Source organism: Odocoileus virginianus, chromosome 3, assembly GCF_023699985.2.
Source record: "Odocoileus virginianus isolate 20LAN1187 ecotype Illinois chromosome 3, Ovbor_1.2, whole genome shotgun sequence".
NCBI lineage: Eukaryota > Metazoa > Chordata > Mammalia > Artiodactyla > Cervidae > Odocoileus > Odocoileus virginianus.
Genome location: NC_069676.1, coordinates 16377931 through 16396918, shown reverse-complemented (window position 1 = coordinate 16396918; position 18988 = coordinate 16377931). Strand labels below are relative to the sequence as shown.

General features: G+C 58.3%; 1 protein-coding gene across 2 annotated transcripts; it reads right to left on the bottom strand.

Moving 5' to 3' along the window:
• Positions 1-6: 6 nt before the first annotated feature.
• Positions 7-18950, bottom strand: LONP1 (lon peptidase 1, mitochondrial). Of its 2 annotated transcripts, XM_020883708.2 has the most exons (19): positions 18900-18950; positions 18509-18576; positions 14206-14294; positions 13537-13656; positions 11460-11691; positions 11189-11250; positions 10891-11020; positions 10418-10501; positions 9426-9646; positions 7829-7967; positions 7119-7297; positions 5883-5970; positions 5385-5507; positions 5189-5305; positions 3027-3167; positions 2495-2660; positions 1592-1818; positions 1355-1519; positions 7-338 (listed from the first exon to the last, which is right to left on the bottom strand). In XM_020883708.2, exons 4-19 carry the CDS (start codon positions 13584-13586, stop codon positions 162-164), a joined length of 2301 nt encoding a protein of 766 aa, XP_020739367.2. In that variant the 5' UTR covers positions 13587-13656; positions 14206-14294; positions 18509-18576; positions 18900-18950; the 3' UTR covers positions 7-161. The 2 variants fall into 2 exon arrangements, with proteins under 2 accessions (XP_020739367.2, XP_020739366.2); XM_020883707.2 differs by lacking the exons at positions 18509-18576; positions 18900-18950 and adding an exon at positions 17875-18336.
• Positions 18951-18988: the final 38 nt, after the last annotated feature.

The following is an 18988-nucleotide window of genomic DNA, read 5'->3' as shown; positions in this document are numbered from 1 at the left end:
AAGCAGTACTGGAAACGGTTTTTAATCATAATTAAATACACTGATTCAGCCATAATTAAGATCGGGCTTCCAGTCTCCCCCAAGCTTCCTGGGGCTCAGCTGCCCAGAGCCCCTCCCGGGATGCAGTTCTGGCATCAGAACAAGGGTACCAAGGGCTGCTGTCACCGCTCCACCGCCAGGGCCTCGGCCCTCTCCTCAGGAAAGGCGATGTCAAAGATCTCGCGGTAGTGCTCCACGAAGTGCACCTCCAGGCCCTCAGTGATGAAGGCAGCCAGGTCATAGAAGTCCTTCTTGTTCTCAGCTGGCAGGACGATGCAGGTCACCCCAGCGCGCTTGGCCTGGGAGGGAGGGGGTGGCAGGTCAGTGGTGAGGAAGGAGAGAGCTGGGCAGGGAGCCACACTCCCAGTGCCCACCCTTCCTTGCATAGATGAGGAACCAGGGACCATCGCCAGCCTCCACTCTAGCAGCCTGGGGAGCAGGGCTCAGGCTTCTGCTCAGATGCTCCCTTACCCCAGGTGGGCCTCGAAATACATGCAGTGTGGTGTACATGGCTTCTTAGGTCAATCACAGCACCCACTGCTTTACATTTTGAGGTTTGGCACCTAAAAGTGCACAGGAGCTGAAGGTTCCCACACTGCATGACCTGTTCCTCAGCCTGACTCCTCCTCGGGGGGTGGGGGTTCCCATGAGCTGCTTTAGGGATAGTGGCCCATGGAAGCTCCCAGTCTACAGGTGAGGAAAGCAAGGTCCCCACACCCTGCCTGGGGTGTCTCCCTCACGGGAGCCCCTGGGGGCCACGGTCCCTTTGAGATAGCAGGGTAGAGCATGAGGGCCAGAACCAGGGTGCCACAGTGAGGTGTGTGGGGGCTCAGAGACAGTGGGGCTCTGTTAGGAACCCCTCAGCCCAATACAGGAGAATCCCAGGACAAAGGGCTGCCTCCACAGTCCAGCCTACAGCACACCTGGGGAGACTCCGGCTCTGGGCCCTTGTCCACCTGCACCGCCTGAGCCCAGCCCCCTGCTGCTGTCTCCCGCAGCCACGTGCTCAGTGCTCAGCCACTGTGGGCAGAGATGGAGACCCGAATCTCAACCTCAGGAAGGAGCCGAGACAGGTTGGAAAGGCTTTGAGAGCCACTGGTGGGGAAAGCGGTGTAGTTGTCACACTGTCAGCTTAATAGATGCTCCAGGCCAGGCAACCCTGGGTCCAACCTGAAGCCCAAAGAGCCTCACTTTTCCTGTCTGTAAACAGCCTGTCAGCCTGCCTTTTCCCCTGGAGGTGCGGTCAGCCCTGAGTGATGGCTGTGATGGCCATGTGTTGTCCAGATCTCTGTTGCTGAGCCAGTGCAGCACTCACCGCGATGGTCTTCTCTTTGATGCCGCCCACAGGCAGCACTTTCCCTGTGAGGGAGACCTCGCCCGTCATGGCCAGGTTCTGCCGTACTGGCCGGTCCAGAGCCAGGGAGAGCAGGGCCGTGACAATGGTGCAGCCGGCACTCGGGCCGTCCTTGGGGGTGGCACCCTGCAGGGAGATGGGCAGGTGGGCAGGCAGCCTGGTGGGCGCGACACAGGGCGGGATCAGGGTGGGCCTCACCTCAGGCACGTGCAGGTGGATGTGTGATGTCACCAGGAACTTGTTGGAGGGGTCATGCTGCATCAGGAAGGCCCTGGCAAAAGTGTAGGCGATGCGGGCGCTCTCCTTCATCACCTCCCCCAGCTGGCCCGTCACCTCTAGGCTCCCATCCTTGTCCCCCTTGTCGCTGTCGCTGTCTCTGTCTCTCGGCCGTCTCAGGGACGTTTCAACAAATAGCGTGGAGCCTCCTGGGGACCCGAGGGCAGAGCCATGAACCAGGGCAGCCCGACTCCAGGACAGTCGCCCCCACCACCTGCTCAGCACTTCCCAGTAAAGTTCCTTACGCAGCTCATCCCGACCTAGAACCTCCTCAGCCCTCAGTGCTCTCACTGTCCCTGCAGCCACCTCCTCGGGGCGGCAGGTGGAGCTGCCAGGGACGGACCGGTTACGCGAAAACCTGAAGCCCTCTGTGCTGGGCTTCCCCGTGTACCTGCCTCCAGCACAGAGCCTGCAGGCTCAGGAGCACAGTTCTCTCAGTACAGCCCAAATCAGCAGACTCCATGCCCTCAGCCCACTTCCTTTGACACCCAGCCCCTGCCTGCCTGCAGACATGTTTCTCAGCTACGTAAGCCCCCGAGCTGCTCTCTCACCACCTTGCAGCTCCCAGACCCCAGGGCCAGTGGGCTCAACGAGGTCACTTGGACAGGAAGCCCTTCCCTGAACCCTTTATCCAGAGCGGCCTCTCCTGCTGTGAGGGGCTCTCCTTCAGGCAAGCCTGAAAACCAGGAACTCGAAGCTCACAGGGCGCTGCCACTGCCTCAGGGTCCCCAAATCAGCCCTGCGCACTCCTACCAGCAGGAAGGGCGTTCAGAGCACCCCACGGTGAGCGCTCCCACCTCTCCTGGGGGTACAGAGGCCACTCACCCATGGCCGTCCAGGCCAGGCCCATGACCACGCCAGGCGGTGTCACGTCATACATGCGCTCCACTGTGAACACTGGCTTCCCCACGAAGTCCTGCAGGTTCTCGGGCGTCACCTCCACAAACTCAGCCTCACCACTGACAATCTTGTAGGCAGACTTCCGTAACACCTGCACGGGCACCGTGGGCTGGGGGACCGTCCCGTCCCCAACCTGACCCCAGCTCACCTCCACTAGCTTCTTAACTTTTTACAGTTGTGGGGACACACACACGACCTAAAACCATCTCAGCCATTAGTAAGCATACAGCTCTGGCAGAAGTGCACGAGGGCTCGTGTCCAACCATCCTTCTAGAACCCTCTGATCATTAAGCACTCACTCCCTGTTCCCTGACCCCAGCCCTGACCCTACCATCTACTTCCTGTCTGTGGCTGTGACTCCTCTGGGCACCCACTGTGGTGTGTGTCCCCCGACTGGCTGGGCCCACTTTAGCCAGCATGGCCCCAGGCTCCATCTGCCACTGGGCAGGCGGCTCACCTTCTCCACCTGCTTCTGCAGGTTGCGGACACCGCTCTCCCGGCAGTACTGCTTGATGAGGAGGGTCAGCACGTCGGACGACAACTTGGCCTTGCTCTCGTCCAAGCCACAGAGGGCACGGGCCTGAGGAACCAGGTACCGCTACAGGCAGGAGAGCTGCCGTCAGGACCCCCAGGGCCTCTCTGGGACCCCCCACCTAGCCTTCCAAGACCCCTGGCTGGGCTGGGTAGATGAGGTCACTGAGGTAGGCCCTGGGCCTGCCCTGAGGAGCCCCTGTCCACTCGGGGTCATCCAGCAACGACAGCGTGTCAGGGAGGCTGCTCCAGGAGGCCATGCCTAAGCCCAGACCCAAAGGGTGAGGAGTCAGGCCAGGACGTGAGGTGCACACAGCGAGCCTGGCAGGTGCCAGGATCCTGAACAGAGGGCATGGGACCTGCAGACACCAGCCTGCCACCTCCACATGCTCCTAAGGCTCCAGCCTCTGCTCCTGCTGCATCCTGTTGGGATCTGACTCCTGCCCTCCCTTCAGATGTCATCGTAGGTGCCTCTTCCTCCAGGAAGGCCTCCTTGATCCCCTAGACTTGCTCCTCATACAGAGACTGGTTAGTGGCTGCTGCCCAGGACAGGCGAGGACGGGGAGCAGGTCACTCCTGCCACACAGCAGTGGCCGGACAGTCAGTCCTGAGCACTGACCACAGGCCTGATGCATCCCCTAGTCCTCATCTTCCTCCTCCTTCAGGGGCTTGAAGGAAGCCCTCTACCCACTCCGCCAAGCCTGCCCCTCCTCTGTGCCATCAAGTCTTCAGGCTGGGGTGAGTCCAGCACCCCCACCACCTCAGCCAAGAGCTCTTTTTCTCGCCGCCCACCCCCCACCCCCCCAGGGGACACACAGACTGGGAGCCAGCTACAGTCACAGCTGCAGAAGGCTCAAGAGGACAAGTTCACTCAAGCCCCTGCTAGAAAGAGAACACTATGTGAGGAATACAGTCCCCTGGAAAGGAAACCTGGCTTTCCTGACTGCAGGCTAGCAAAGCTGCCGCACCCCCGGGCACCAGAAGAAGGGAAGGACCCCCCACCCAGGAAAAGCTTCTTACACAGAGGTGCAGGTAGAGGCCCAAACCTTGGGTGAGCCTGGGACCAGGAAAAGGCCAGGCAGGCTGTCACAGAACTGGGAACCACGGCCTCCCTGTAAAGCCCACAGCTGTCAGTGACCGGACCTGGACACCAGCCACATGTGTGACATTAAAGGCGGGGGCTTCCTATCACAGCTCAACTCAGGACCCCGGGGGGGGGGGGGGGGGGGGGGCTGAGGCCATGGGTAGGGCTGTGCTACGTCAGCACTGTGCTCGCAGAGGTGTCTCCTGCTCTTGTTCTATGGCCTGTGGCGTTGGGACATGAGGAGAATTCCTGCACAAGCGCTTCCAAGACCCGTGGGGCTTCCCAAGTGACAGGGACAAGAAGAGCAGCCCTTCTTATTCAGGAAAAGCCCCTCCTAGAACACTAAGAATAACAAGGTGATTATTAGCATAGCTGGCTGGGGGCCAGAAGTTTCTGCCCCCAGAGAGGGCAGGGGGTTGGGGGGCTAATCACACATAGCCAAGGATCCGATCAAGAACCCGAGAAATGGGCCCTTCCCCACACCTTGCCCCAGTGTCTCTGTTTTGGCTGTTCCCTGGTTGACTCCTTTATAATAAACTGGTAACAGTGAATAAACCCATTTCCTGAGTTCTGTAGGCTGTTCCAGCAAATTATCAAACTGAAGAGAGGATGGGGGGACCCCTGACTGACATCTGGCCAGTCTGAAGTAAGACAGGCCAGGGACTTGGGGCCTGCATCCAAGGTGGGGACTGTGCTGTGCTCTGAGCGCTGACCCTGGGTCTCACGCTATTCCTAGATGCCAAGTGTCCAGACCACACTGCCTCACGGGACCCTCCGAGGGAACCGGCAGGTGCAGGGACCCCCACTGCCGCCTCAGGGTCAGAGGTGTGCCTGGCAGGAACGGTTGACGCCGGTCTCGTCTGCTTCTCGTCATCCCACCCCATGCCTTCTGTCCCTCTGGCAGGAGAGCCCCGGAGCAGTACCCTGAGCTCTAGCTGAGGGCCTGGCCCCAAGGGAGCACCTGACTGTTTCCTGAGCCCAGGGCCGGGCTGTGAGTGTCTCACCTCAGCGATGGCGAGCTTCTCCTGAGCCACGTAGCCGGACACGTTGATCATCTCCATGCGGTCCCGCAGTGGCTCAGGGATGGTCTCGGTGATGTTGGCCGTGCAGATGAACAGCACCTGGGGGCGGGGCTGTGAGGTGCAGGGGGACAGGGCGCCCACCCCTCCCCGCTGGCCCAGCCCCAGGCGGGACACGTACCTTGGACAAGTCCACGGGCACGTCCAGGTAGTGGTCCAGAAAGTTTGCATTCTGCTCGGGGTCCAGCAGCTCAAGCAGTGCAGACGAGGGGTCGCCCTGGTAGCCCCGGCCGATCTTGTCCACCTGAAAGGGGCGGGGTATTGGCCCCTGTCCTGCCCCAGCACCTGCTCACCAGACACCCCAGTGGGAGACAGACCCAGGGGTCGGGCTGGGGAAGACTGGAGCAGAAAGAAGAGCAGGGGGCTGGCAGGACCACGAGACTGTGGCAGGGACGGCGCCCTCCAGGGCAGGGGCGCCACTGTCAGGAGACAGCCTGGGAGCAGCAAGGCCACCCCGTGACTCTGGCACCATGGAAACCGCAGGGGCCATGGTTTCACCTTGAACACAGACTCCTCATCTCAGGGCCACCTGGAGTGGGGGCCAGGAAGGCCCAGGGCCCACGTCCAGCCTCGGGGAGGGGTGTGCGCCCAGCCAGGCCTGCCCCCAAGCCCCACGCACCTCGTCTATCAGGACCAGGGGGTTCTCCGTCTTGGTCTTCTTCAGACACTGGATGATCTTGCCCGGCATGGCACCCACGTACGTCCGCCTGGGGAGGAGGGCAGGGTGGGGTGGTAGGTGCCCCAGCACCTGGGCTAGCCAGACCAGTGCCTGAGGCCCAGCTCCCTGGAGCTCCGGGACGCCCACATGCCCCTGAGAGCCGCCCAGAGGAGACACAGGGAGACACAAACAGCGTGGCGGCCCCAGCAGAAGATAAATGCTTCCATGCTCTGCAGGTGAGCAGGGCACTAGATCACCTCGATGCTGGAGTATCCCTCCCCCAGCTCAGGCAGGAAGGGCAGGGAACAGGTTCACAGCAAGTGTCACTCGGACTCATCCCCCTAGATAGCAAAATCCAGCTTGCATGGCCTGGCTCAGCAGAAGGAGAGAGTGGGGAGCAGCTGGGGCCTGTGGCAGCAATGTCTTCGATGCCTGGGTCACCAGGCCCAGGGCCCAGCCGGCACATGCTTTCAGGAGGACTGCTGCCAAGGAGACCTGCAGGTCCCAGTGTCCAGGACTGTCCATGTTTTTAGAAAAACCAGAAAAGTAATTTAGACACAGATTTAACCCTTCTTTGACCACCACCGGATAAAGGTATGCTCCAAGTCAGCTCAGAGCAGACACTCATGTATCTGTTGTGCTTGTGTCTCACTGAGCCAGGCTTTTCAGAGACCCACCCTCTGCAGAGGCCAACAGGGTGGGAAGCCCTGGAACACAACACCCTGAACGTCCCGCCGAAGGGTGCCATGCATGGCCCAGGTGGCTGTAAGAGCCTGCACACAGGGGATGCCATCCCCCGCTCTGCACCTGACAAGGGAAAGAACCAAGACAGGCCCCGAGTCTTCACCAGGGAGATCCCCCACTCTAGTGCCCAGGCCTGCGGCCACGACACACTTCCTGAACTTCGGCCAGTGTTGTGAGGAGCTGAGCTGGTGGGATGCCAGCTGGAGCCACGCAGCTGTCTACTGACAGCCCGGCCGAGAGGCTCTCCCAGTGATTGAGAAGCTGAGATTTTGAGCGAATGTTTGAGCACCCTGATCAAGCTGGACCTGAAGTCGATAAACACCTTTTCAGTTACCTACTCCTGTGTGCAGTTTGCTGCTTGTCCCCATCATGATTCCAGAGCAGGAACAGACCCAGGAAAAGGAAGGCTGACAAGAGGAGAGGTGAGCTCTGGGGATGGGGGGGCGGGCCTACCTGTGCCCCTTGATCTCGGCCACATCTGTCATGCCTCCAACACTGAAGCGGAAGTACTCCCGGTTCAGGGCACGGGCGATGGAACGGGCGATGCTGGTCTTGCCCACACCCGGAGGGCCGTAGAAGCAGAGAATCTTGCCTTGGGTGGAGCCCCGGAGCTGGCTGACGGCGATGAACTCCTGCGTGCATAGGCGACTGTATGAGACAGTGCCGGACTTTCTGAAGGGCAAGGGGTCCCACCTGGCCTGAAGCTCCCTGTGGCCAGTTACGTGGGGCTGCAGGAAGGGACAGCGCCTGGCCTGGAGGGGCCAAGCTGACCAGACTGTGATTTTGTCATAGGGAGGGACAGCCTGTGGCACCAACAGGATGAGCAAGCGCCAGGGGATGTGGGGACTGACTGGGGGGGTGACCCCAATGCCAGGCCCACCAGCCCTCAGCCAGATGCCTCTGCCCCGTTTCCTCCTCTCATGAGCACGATTTTTATCCCCCTGGTGGACTGTGAGCCCTGGCGGCCCCTGGCACCTCTGAGCTACTCCAACACTGGTCCCTCAGGTCCCTGCTGACACCACTCCAGCCTTGCCACATCCAGGCCCCTCCCAGACCCCAGACTCACAGGGGGCTCCTCTGGGCCTCCCCAACTACATGGGGAGTCCTAGATCCCAGGCCCCCCATGCATGTATGAGGATGTGGGCCGGGATGGGATCCCTCACCAGGATGCGCTTCTTGACGTCCTCCATGCCGTAGTGGTCCTCCTCCAGTACCGCCTGGGCCCGCACCAGGTCTAGGTTCTCGTCGCTGTACTTGCCCCACGGGATGGACGTCAGCCAGTCCAGGTAGTTGCGGGTGACGCTACCATGGGACAGATGAGAGCTGATGAGCGGGCCCTGCGAGCCGCCTGACTCCCCAACTGCATACCCACGGCGCTGGGACCCAGGCACCCAACACTGGAACTACACAGTGTACGCTCGACAGGCCGGCCCTCTGGGATGCAGGCATGCCTCACCTACTGCTCCAGGCAGACACTGTGTGTTTTATACCATGAAGGTCTGTATTAACCCTGTCTCAGCAAGTGATAAAGCACTTCTTAATTAAAGCATGTAACATGCTTTTTTCTTTTTTTAGACAGAATGCAACTGCATACTTAAACTACAGTATGGGGTAAACATAACTTTTACACACAACAGGGAAACCAAGAAAATTCACATGACTCACTTTCCTGCTGTGCACCAAGCCTGCGGTGTCCCAAGGTCTGCCTGTGTGGGCACAGCTCCTGGCCCAGAGGCTCAGTGAGCATGGGGATGGCTCAGAGTCCCACAGCTCAGGAGCGCAAGTGGGGAAACTGAGGCCTGGAGCTGTGACCCGGGGACAGAGGAACCCCCTCTCAAGGGGCCTGAGGAGGAGCAGGCAGGAAGGGCAGAGTCAGAGGAGGAGCCAGACAACAGAGCAGAGGTGGGAGAGGCGCTCTGAAGAAGGATGGGCGGGGAGCTGAGGAATGTTTCCAAAAAGCTGGAAGAGGCTAGAAATGATTCCCCCCAGGCCTCCAGAAGGAACCCATCCTTCTCATCACACCAGAAATGAGGGTCTCTGCCTCTAGACCGGAAGAGAAGTCTGTGCTGTCTGGGGCACTACATGTGTGGTCCACCCTGATGTGAACGTGGGGAATGTACTGCTGCCCCAGGGAGAGGAGCTGGAAGTGTCTCTGGTGTACAGGCCTGTGGCATCTGGGGAAACCAGGGAGTCCCAGGGTCCCTGAGCAAGAGACCAGACCCCACCAGACACCCTGATCAGACAGGGGCCTAACACAGCAGCCTGGGAAACCCGCCCGTCTGAGTAGCTGTCCCGGAGCAGCGCCCAGGCAGAGTCAGAAGCATCACATGGTGCCCTGACCCCCAGCCAGCATGCGCAGGAGAACGACAGCAAGACCAGGCCCCCAGGAAGACACTCGTTTCGTAACTCTCAGAGCCGCCAGAGGAGACCAGGGGACAGAAGGTCAGGGGAGGAGCTGGCCTTGAGGCACTGGCCCTGGGGCCTCCTAGTCCTGACTGGTGGCACGGGCTTGCAGCCCAACATCTCTGGCTTCAAATCCGTCCCCATCTACCAGCCCAGGGGCAGGGGCACTGATTTAACTTCTCCAAGCCGCGATTCCTTCATCTATGAAACATGGGCGACAGAGACCCAACCCCCACAGGGACCACACGAGGGGACTGAACATGTGTGCTGACAAGAACACGCCCGAGGGGCCCCCACCGTCCTGGGCTTCAGGGTCAGATCCTGGCCCCTGCGCCAGGCCCCCTGGCACTCGCTCACTTGAACTCGGAGGAATGGTTGTCCAGCAGGCCCAGCTTGCTCAGCTCCTCGTCCACCACGTCCATGACGTGCTTGGGGACCACGAGCTCCTTAAGCCGCTCACGGAACTTCTCCTCGATGGCGTCCTTGTCATCCTTCTCCAGGCCCAGCTCCTTCTTGATGATCTTCAGCTGCTCCTGCAGCAGGTACTTGCGGTGGGTCTGCTTGATCTTCTCCTCCACCTATGGGGCGCAGGCCACTGTCAGACCAGAGCGGGGGCCGAGGCCCGGGTGGGCCTGCCACATCCTCGGGACCCAGGAGACAAACCGGGGGCACCCAGCCGCCAATGCCCCTCACCTTCAACCTGGAGTACCCCGCACATGGGTCTCGCCATAAGTGACCCCACCTTCCAGGGGAGGAAGGGATCTGCCCTTTAATCCTGGTTACAACCAGGGAAAGCCGGACTTGATGCCAGCATGTCCCCCATGCTCATCAAGGCGGCGTCACCCTCTCTCTAAAAGCTGACACAGCAGGACACAGGCTCGACACTGGCGCCTGCCCCGGGTCATGCTGCCCTGCATCTTGCAGTGACAGCTGCCTCGTGGGTTTTCCAATGGAAGATGTAATATGACTTTTTTCCTAACGTAGAATCAAGTAATACGACAGCCTATGTTGGAAATGAATGTAGAATGAGAATATTTGTATAACTAATTCACTTTGGTGTATAGCAGAAAGTAATACATCACTGTAAGTCAACTATACTCCAGTAAAAATTTTTTAAAAAACTAAATGATAAAAGTGACCTAAATCTGGAAAAGGTAAACGGACAGTCCGAGCAGCAAAGGTAGGCCTCCACCAGCTGAGTGTGGGGAAAGTCCCTTCAACCTTTCCCAGGCTGCCTCCCAATTTCTAGGTTTCCCCCAGAGCTCCCTGGACAGTCGGGGGACCTCTCCCTCTGCGCACAGCCCCTGGCCCCAGCGTGACGTTGCCATGGGTTCGCAGCCTCTGCTCACCTCTCGGCCCAGGCGCTGCTGCAGCTTGCTCAGTTCGAACTCCTTCTTGAGAAGGGACAGGGCCTTATACAGCCGCTTTGGAATCTGCCAAGAAAGGGAAGATCATGTGTGCAGGCCGAGGGTCGGGGGGCCGGGGAAGCAGGGCACAAGGAGCATGAACCCTGGCGGTGGACAGGCCAAGCCTCCCCAAATCTGAGAGGCCTGCCCCCTGGACCCAGGGCTCCAGCCACACCCTGCAGGCCAGCAGGCTGTGGGGACCAGGACGTTGGCAGAGGCACTGCTTCTAATGTTGAGTCTGGGGACAACCCAAACATGCCACCCCCTGAATGATGGGCGCTGCCCAGTAGGACACCACGCGGCCACTATCAAGAACCAGGGGTCGGAGGCAGACGAAGGAGGCAGGCTAATGTGAAACTGCCCCCCAGCAGGGCCCAGGAGCAGCAGCCAGTGGGGGGGCCTGCGGGCGCACTCACGTTGGTCTCCTCCAGGACTTCCTGCAGCTCGTGGGACTCGGCCCCCGTCAGCGCCGCGCCCATGTCGCTCAGGTAGATGGGGTTGTCCACCACCCTGTGGCCGGCCTGCATCATCTGCAGCACTGACTCCCTGCAAGGGATGCAGGCGCTGCACCCGGGCACCAACCACCACGGAGGCCACCCCTCCTGACACACCCTCCCATCTGCCGACAGCTCCCCTGACCTGGGCTGCGTCAGGAGCCCCTCGAGGAGGACACGCCCAGGCCAGCCCCGCCCCTGGGAGAGTGCCGAAACCAACCTGTAGAGTGGGTTCAAGGCAATGATGTCCCTGATGGTCTTCACGATCTCCGCAGTCAGCGCCTGGTGGGCAGGGGAGCCCCGAGCGTGGGTCACCAGACCAGAGGGTCTGCGGCCCCGAGCCCTTCCCCTCCGGCCTGGACCCCTCCGGCCTGGACCCGGTTCCTCCACAGCAGCTGAGGCCCAAGCCCACCTCCTCCCTGCCAGCCACTGGCTCCTCCCAGGACTCCTGGGAGAACATGGCCCTCTGCCCCCCACACCCTTGCACTCACTTTCACCTCCTCCGTGACCTGGAAGTCCTCGTGGGCCACGTTCTCCACCTCCACCATGAGCACCTCGCCGGCAGGGCTGGGACCAGGCCCCACCACCACCTCCAGCGGCCGCTTGGTGGCCCCATCCTCTTCTGCCTCTTTCTTGCCCCGCTTGGGCTTCTTGCGCAGCTTCTGCTTGTTCTCACCCTCGGGGTCCTCGGGGTCCACCTCCAACTGTCGGTTGATGTGAACCCTGAAGACGGGAGGAGGGGCTAAAGCCACCACCGAGGTGGGATGGGGGGGTCCTGCCTGCACACTACTCCGCAGTGTCCATGACTGAAGGGCCCGCTGGGCCCAGACCCCTGCAGCCACCAGGCCTGAGGCTCGCTGCAGTCTCAGAACCGAAGAACCTGCACCCTCAGATTCCAGCCGACTCATCCATTCCAACACCTACTGCCCTCCGGGAAAGAGGAAGCCAGTGGCAGCCCGCCTCCAGGGTTCATCCGAGACTCTGTCTGCCCCTCCCCCAGCCTCCAGCACACCCCACCGTGGCTCCTGCACACCATTAGGTTCAAGGGCGCCTCCACCAAGAGGCTCTCCCTGACCACTCCACGTGAAGTCCAGCCCCACCTGCACAAACACCCAGCACCGCCCTCCATCTTTGTTTCCCCCACAAAGCACTTGCCACCATCAGAATTCAGCTTGTGACCTGTTCTTCCCACTCGGGATGAGCTCCCCAAGGTGGGTCCCTCACCTGCTGCTCCACTCACACCCGAGGGCCTGGCAGACAGAAGGCCGGGTGTCACTGATGTGCTGGCTCCTTTACCATGCAGGGTAACTGACAAGAGCACCCTCCGAGAGAGCAGGCCTGGGAACTGCCAGGGGTGCGGACTCAGTGCCCAGCAGACACCACCAGGGTGCACAGAGAAAAGGCAGTGGGGGTTCGGTGAGCCCTGGGGTGACCTGGCCTCAGAGGTCAGCAGGACTCACTCTACAAGGCACCCTGCAGGTAAGCAGGGCAGTGAGGAGCTGCCCCTATCTTTATTAATTCTGGTTGCATCTTATTCTATTTCTCTTGAGCCAGGACTCCTCCCAGGAGACAAAGGAGCAGCCTCTTCCCTAAAACAGACTCGAACAGACTCTAACATGAAGACAGGCATGGGAATCAGTGCAGCCACCTGGACAGTCCACAGAGGCGCCGCTGGCCCAGACTGTCTCCGGGGTGTGCTCTGCAGGGTGACAGAGAAAAAGGCTCCATGGGATGTCCCTGGTGGTCCAGTGGCTAAGACTCCACACTCCCAGTGCAAGGGGCCTGGGTTTGATTCCTGGTCAGGGAACTAGATCCCACATGCTACCACTTAGACCCAGCGGAGCCCAATTTTTTTTTTAAAGACTGTGAGAAAAAGGACAGGGGCTCCCAAGTCAACAAACCCCCACCGGCATCTTCAGTGAGAGGCTTTTCCGAACATTTACAGCCTTAATGGCTAGTGACTCTAAAAGGTCTCCCACATGCACAGGATCACAGGACACCTTTGACAACAGTCTCATCTTGGGAGACCTGGAACACGTTCCCTGGAACACGTGAAAAACTAGTCTGTTTCTTCCAGCTTCAGTCCAGCTCATCTGATAGGTTTTTCTTGATTAGCCATAATAATCCAGGGGGTTAGACTGGGCCTACAGACGAATGCAGCCCTTTGGCAGAGTGGAGGCAGAGGTACTCTGGGGAGTGAAAAGCCACAACCTGGGGCTTCCCTGGCTAACAGTGGTTAACACTGCTTCCTCTGCAGGGGGCCTGGGTTCCATCCCTGGTTGGGGAACTAGATCCCGAATAGCATGCGGCACAGTCAAGAAAAACCCTGCAACCTGCCAAGTTGAATGGAGTTGCAGACATGGGTGCCAGGGGGATGGCGAGCCAACACTTAGACGTGGGAGACATGACAACGTGCCATCTTCTATTTTGTGGTGCTTTGTGGACTAATAAGCGTGAGAGATGGCTTCTCCCTGACCACCCAGAGTAGTGCTTTAAGAGAAGGGCCCTGAGACTGCGGACGGGGGCCCACCTCCAGCGGTGGCCGCTCCTCCCGTCCCACCCCCGCACCTCCGGTGTCCCATGACGATCATGCGCAGCTTGTCCCCCAGGTCCTGCATTTCGTGGATCTGCACAAACGTCCCCGTGTGGTAGATCTCATCCAGGCTCTCGACCACGTCGGACTCATTGCTGAGGGAGAGGGACATGGGGCACATGGGCACAGATGCTCTGGCTCTCTCAGGAGCAGAGAAGTGCCCATCCTTGCCTTGACTTCCTGGCTCCCACTGGCACTCTGGGATGCAGGGTCACTGCACACAGGCAGGCAGGGCCACAGGGAACCTGGCCTTCCGTTCCATACCGCCTCTCTCGGAGCCGGCCTGGAACGTGTCTTCTGACTCTGAAGTGGAACTAATTCCTACCCAGAAGTGAGATGGATGAGTCCTGAGCCCCCACACCTGCCCACCTAGCTCTGCTCTGAAGTGGCCTCGCTCTGGTCTGACAGTGGGGGTCCCCGACGTTAATTTCTCCCCACCTGAACTACACACAAGGCCCAGGGCTCGGGGCGGAATCTTCAGCCCCATCTAAAAAGGGATGCTCAGCTCTTGGTCTTGTCCCCCGTAGGTTTTGCTAGGTTTGTTTCAGGTCAAGGGCCAGAGGTCTAGGCTACTGATCAGGCTCTGTAGGGAGCTACACTCCAGGGTGGTCTCAACAAAAGGGTGAGAGGGAAATTACACTTACTTGTCATCTTTCTTTAGAAAGACGCCGGCATACGGCTGGGCAAGGCGGACTTTCCTTCTTAGCAGCTCAACCAGCTTCTTATTTTTAACCTAGTATGACAACAACCCCAAAGTGAAACACAGGGTAGGTTTTTCTGGCTGATGTTCTGACAGCAGCTCTAGCATTTTCAGTGTTACACTCTGGAGATGCACTAATCTGATCTAGGACTAACCCACATGGTCCAAGAACTCCTGAACCAAAAAGAAAAGAGAGGACGGGTGTGGAGAAGGGAGTGGGGCAGTGCTGGTGAGCCGCACTCCTTAGTTTTTTTCCGTCTTGCTAAAAGGAAAACTCAAAGGAGATGAACAGCCAGAGCCAAGAAATTGATTTCACATCCCCTTTCCAGAGCTGGTTCTGGGGGGAAATGCCTTGGCTTGAAAGTCTAAGCCCTCTGCTCTTGTCAGGAGGACGATGGTAAATGCGTAACTCAACTGCGGGACACTCCACAAGCTAATTTACTCCAATTTTCACGGACAGTTATCCCAATCCCATCTCTATCCCATCTATTGATCATCCGACCCCGCCCCCCTCAATCACAGAGCAATCTCGTGTCATTTTCTTGGCAGGTAGAGGGCACATGTTTCCCAGGAAACAGCTGCGGGGGAGGAGCAGCACAGGTGTGCTTAGGGCTCAAACGATTCCCTTCAAGCCCCTGTTCATCCCCAGGCCAGACCTGAACTCAACCTAATGTTCAGGTCAACCTGAACTCAAACGTTGGCATGAATCAGAATCATCTGGAGGGTTGTTTTTGTTTAAGAACAGATAGCTGGGCCCCAACCTCTAAAGTATCTGATCTGCTGGGGGCTGGAATGGGCCTGGGAGTCTGCATTTCAAGCGAGCTCCCAGGGGATGCTGCTGTTTCAGGAACCAGACTAAGAAGCAGTGCTAGCTCACTCCATGACCACGTGGTATGGGGATTCCTGACACTCTAAAGGCACTCCTTCCAGGATAAAGGCCCATGACATCCATCAGGAGGGTACCTGACTCACCCAAACTTAAGAATCACTAATCTACACTTAGAGGCCACTGATAAGGAGAGGCTACTGGGGCAAGTTAGCTACAGACAGGGTCAACTTCAACATCAGGGGTAATCCCAACCTTGCTAACAAGTTCAGAAATACTTATTGAGTACTCTGGAAGCTCCCAATTTCTCCTAACAGCTGACTGCTGCATCTTTGACCACACTTCACAGGATTATAGTTTGCTGACCAGGGATCAAACCTGTGCCCCCTGCATTGAAAGCACCCAGTCTTAACCAGTGGACCACCAGGTAAGTCCCCTGACCCTTGCATCTTAACACCTGTCCCCTCCGTTTGGCAGGACTCCTTTTCCTTATTTGCAAGGTAACAGCAATAGAACTGGAGGAGAAAATGGCAACCCACTCTCAGTATTCTTGCCTGGAAAATCCCATGGACAGAGGAGCCTGGCGGGGTACAGTCCAGGGGGGAGCAGAGAATGCAACACAACTGAGTGACTGAGTACAGCAAGAGACAGACTCCATGTGAGTTCCACAGGCGCCTCATACCATCTCCACCAACTCCTGTAACCTCTAGGCTAGCCCTAGGTGGGCAGACAGTGTCTCTTGAAAGAATCTTATCCCTGCTTGGGCACTAGGGACAGGAGGCAGGTGCCACTTTGCAAGGCTAAGGGGATCACACCTGCCAGACAGTCCTGGCCCCAGAGGCCTGGAGGGTAGAGGACAGCTGGCAGTGGGAGACAAGGATGAAAAAAAAAGTCCCACAAGGGTCATCTCTGAGGTGTCAGAAGCACACCATAGAGGAAACAGCAGCCCCTTCTTATGAAGGCGTATGAAGCACCAGGCATGGTTCTAAGTCCCCTACACGTGATCTCATTTACCTCCCACCACACCTCGAAGAAATGAGGGATTGCCCATTTCACAGACGAGGCAATGCAGGTCCAGAGAACAGCTTGCCCAAGGCTATCAAGCTGGGGACAGAGGGACCAGGATAGGAACCTCCAAGGTATGGCCTTAGGGCCTGCCAGTAATCACTATTTAACATCAGAGAACGACCTTGAAGGGCAGCTCAGACACACACAATCAGCAGTTCCGGGGTGGGGATGTCTTTCTGTCCCCCACTTGCTGACTGAATGCTGTCCCTCTGCTTTCCAAGGGATCCCTGAGATTTACGCAGCAAAAATGGCAGTGTGAGGGGAGGAGGGTGAATGCAGACAAGGCTGACTTATTGTATGACCTTGTTTAGACAGTTAACAGATAACCTCCTCCACAGACTCGTTTCCACATCATTAAAGAAAAGATGGGGGTGGGTGGGGAAGAAAGCAGGCATTCAGGTTCTTCCTACTCTAAAAACTTAAGGTATGGACTTCCCAGATGGTCCAGTGGTTCAATATCCACCTGCCGATGCAGGAGACACAGGTTCAATCCCTGGTCCGGGAAGATCCCACATGCTAAGCCTGAGAGCAACTACTGAGTCCACACTCTAGAGCCTGTGCTGTGCAACAAGAGAAGCCACTCCAAAGGTGAGAAGCCCTCCAAAGGCAACAAGGGTAGTCCCTACTTGCCACAACTAGAGAAAACCTTAGCACAGCAAGGAAGACCAAGCACAGCCAAAAATAATTTTTTTAAAAAAAGCTTAAGTTCCTTGCACTACTGCTTTCTGTTGCATCACCCTGGTCCACTCGGCCCACCCCCTAAGCCATGGCTCTTACTGTCTATTCCTGCAGAATGTAAGTTCCTGAGGCAGAGGGCTGTGTCTAGCTTGTTCTGCTGAATCCTCAGCCTGCTACATGATAACAAGTCAAGAATACTCTGCATGCCTGCTTCCTCAGTCATGTCCAATTCTTTGCAACTCTATGGACTGTAGCCCAACAGGCTCCTCTGTTCATGGGATTCTCCAGGCAAGAATACTGGAGTGGTCTGCCATTTCCTCCTCCAAGGGGATCTTCCCCACCCAGAGATCCAACTCACGTCTCCTGCAGTGTAGGCAAATTCTTTACCGCTTCGAGGCACCCTGGAAGCCCCAAGAACACTCTACTGAATGAATAAATCCCTGAGAACATCCTCCTGCCACCTTCCTCCTAAAATTCCTCTACAATCTCTCGCTCATTCTCTGTACTACTTATGGCCTCCCGATACAGAATTAACTTACTTCTCTTATATACGCCTCTCGAATCCCCGCTGGAACCTAAGCTCCAAAGGCAGGAATGTGTGTCCATTTTTGTTCACTGCTCTATCCCTTAGACTTACAACCGCAACTGGCCCATGACCTCAACGAACATGTAATGAAGGTATGAGGAAGGCAGATCGCCCTGGGGAAGAGTGTCACAAAACAGCTACCGAGGCTCGCAGAAAAGTAACTGAGCGGCAAGACTATTCTGATCCTTCCGGGCACCAAATTTCTATGCCTGGGCGTCTACTGGACAATCCTAAGCTCACTGGATTCAACTCTCCTAAAGGGATCTGAAAGGGGAAGGAATCTAGCTCAAGTTCATGAGCTAGTGCTGAGAAGACTAGTACTCGAACTCCAGGCGTTGGAGAAGCTTCGCTCCTGGAAAAAGCTGCTGGGGTATGAAGGTGGTAAATGATCCCTCGGTGCAACCCGCTGCGTGCAGATGTGGGGAAACGGAGGTCTAGGGCAGGGCGCTCATTACCTCAACAATCTTGATAAAGCGCGGGAACACTGGGTTGCGAGTAACGGCGATGAGCGGCAGGTGCGGGAATACGTCCGGGATCATCATAGGCGTCAGCGCCGTTATGACAGGGCCCTCCCCGCCGCCCGCGCTGCCTCCCACGCCCGAGGCCCCGTCCTCCGCGCCGCCCTCGGAGGCATCCTCGCCTCCCGAGAAGGCGCCGCCGCCGCTGCGGTTATTCGCCTCCCAAAGTCCCCGCCAGTGGCCCGCGGCCGCGGGGCTTTGGCCCCACAGCGCCCATGGAGGCGAGGCGTCGCAGGCCCTCCGGCCTCTGGGCAACCAAGCTCTGGCCGCAGTCGGGACCCGCCCCCCGGCGGCGGCCAGTAGCGGCCGCCGAAGCGCCCAACACCTTGCAGCTCCCCACAGCCGCACACAGCCTGTGCCCCCCGCCATGGCCCGGCCATCCTGGCGGCGCGTAAGACTTGCGTCATTTCCGCGGGCCCGGCTGGGGCGCACGTGACGGCCGGCGCGTGTCTGGGTGCCCACGGGAGGGGTGGCCGGAAACGGACGGCTGCGGGGGCGGGACAGGGAAGGGTGGAGGCTGGGCCTACACCGAGCGGAGCTAGAAACTTTCAAGCTACCTCGTCGCACCCACCTTTTCCGATCTCCTAGCCAGCGTGTTTGAACTGTGGTGTTGGAGAAGACTCTTGAGAGTCCCTTGGACTGCAAAGAAGAGCAAACCAGTCAGTCCTAAAAGAAATCAGTCCTGAATATCCATTGGAAGGACTGATGCTGAAGCAGAAACTCCAGTACTTTGGCCACCTGATGCGAAGAACTGACTCATTGGAAAAGACCCTGATGCTGGGAAAGATTGAAGGCAGGAGGAGAAGGGGACGACAGAAGATGAGATGGTTGGACGGCATCACTGAATCGATTGACATGAGTTTGGGCAAGCTCCAGGAGTTGGTGATGGACAGGGAAGCCTAGCGTGCTGCAGTCCATGGGGACTAGCACAGAGTCGGACACGACTGAGCGACTGAACTGACCTGAGCCACCGTGTTCAAGGCTCCTTCGAATCGCGGGGAGGGCTGTGGACACGCACAGCCCTAGAAAGAGAAAACCGTGGCTGCAAGCG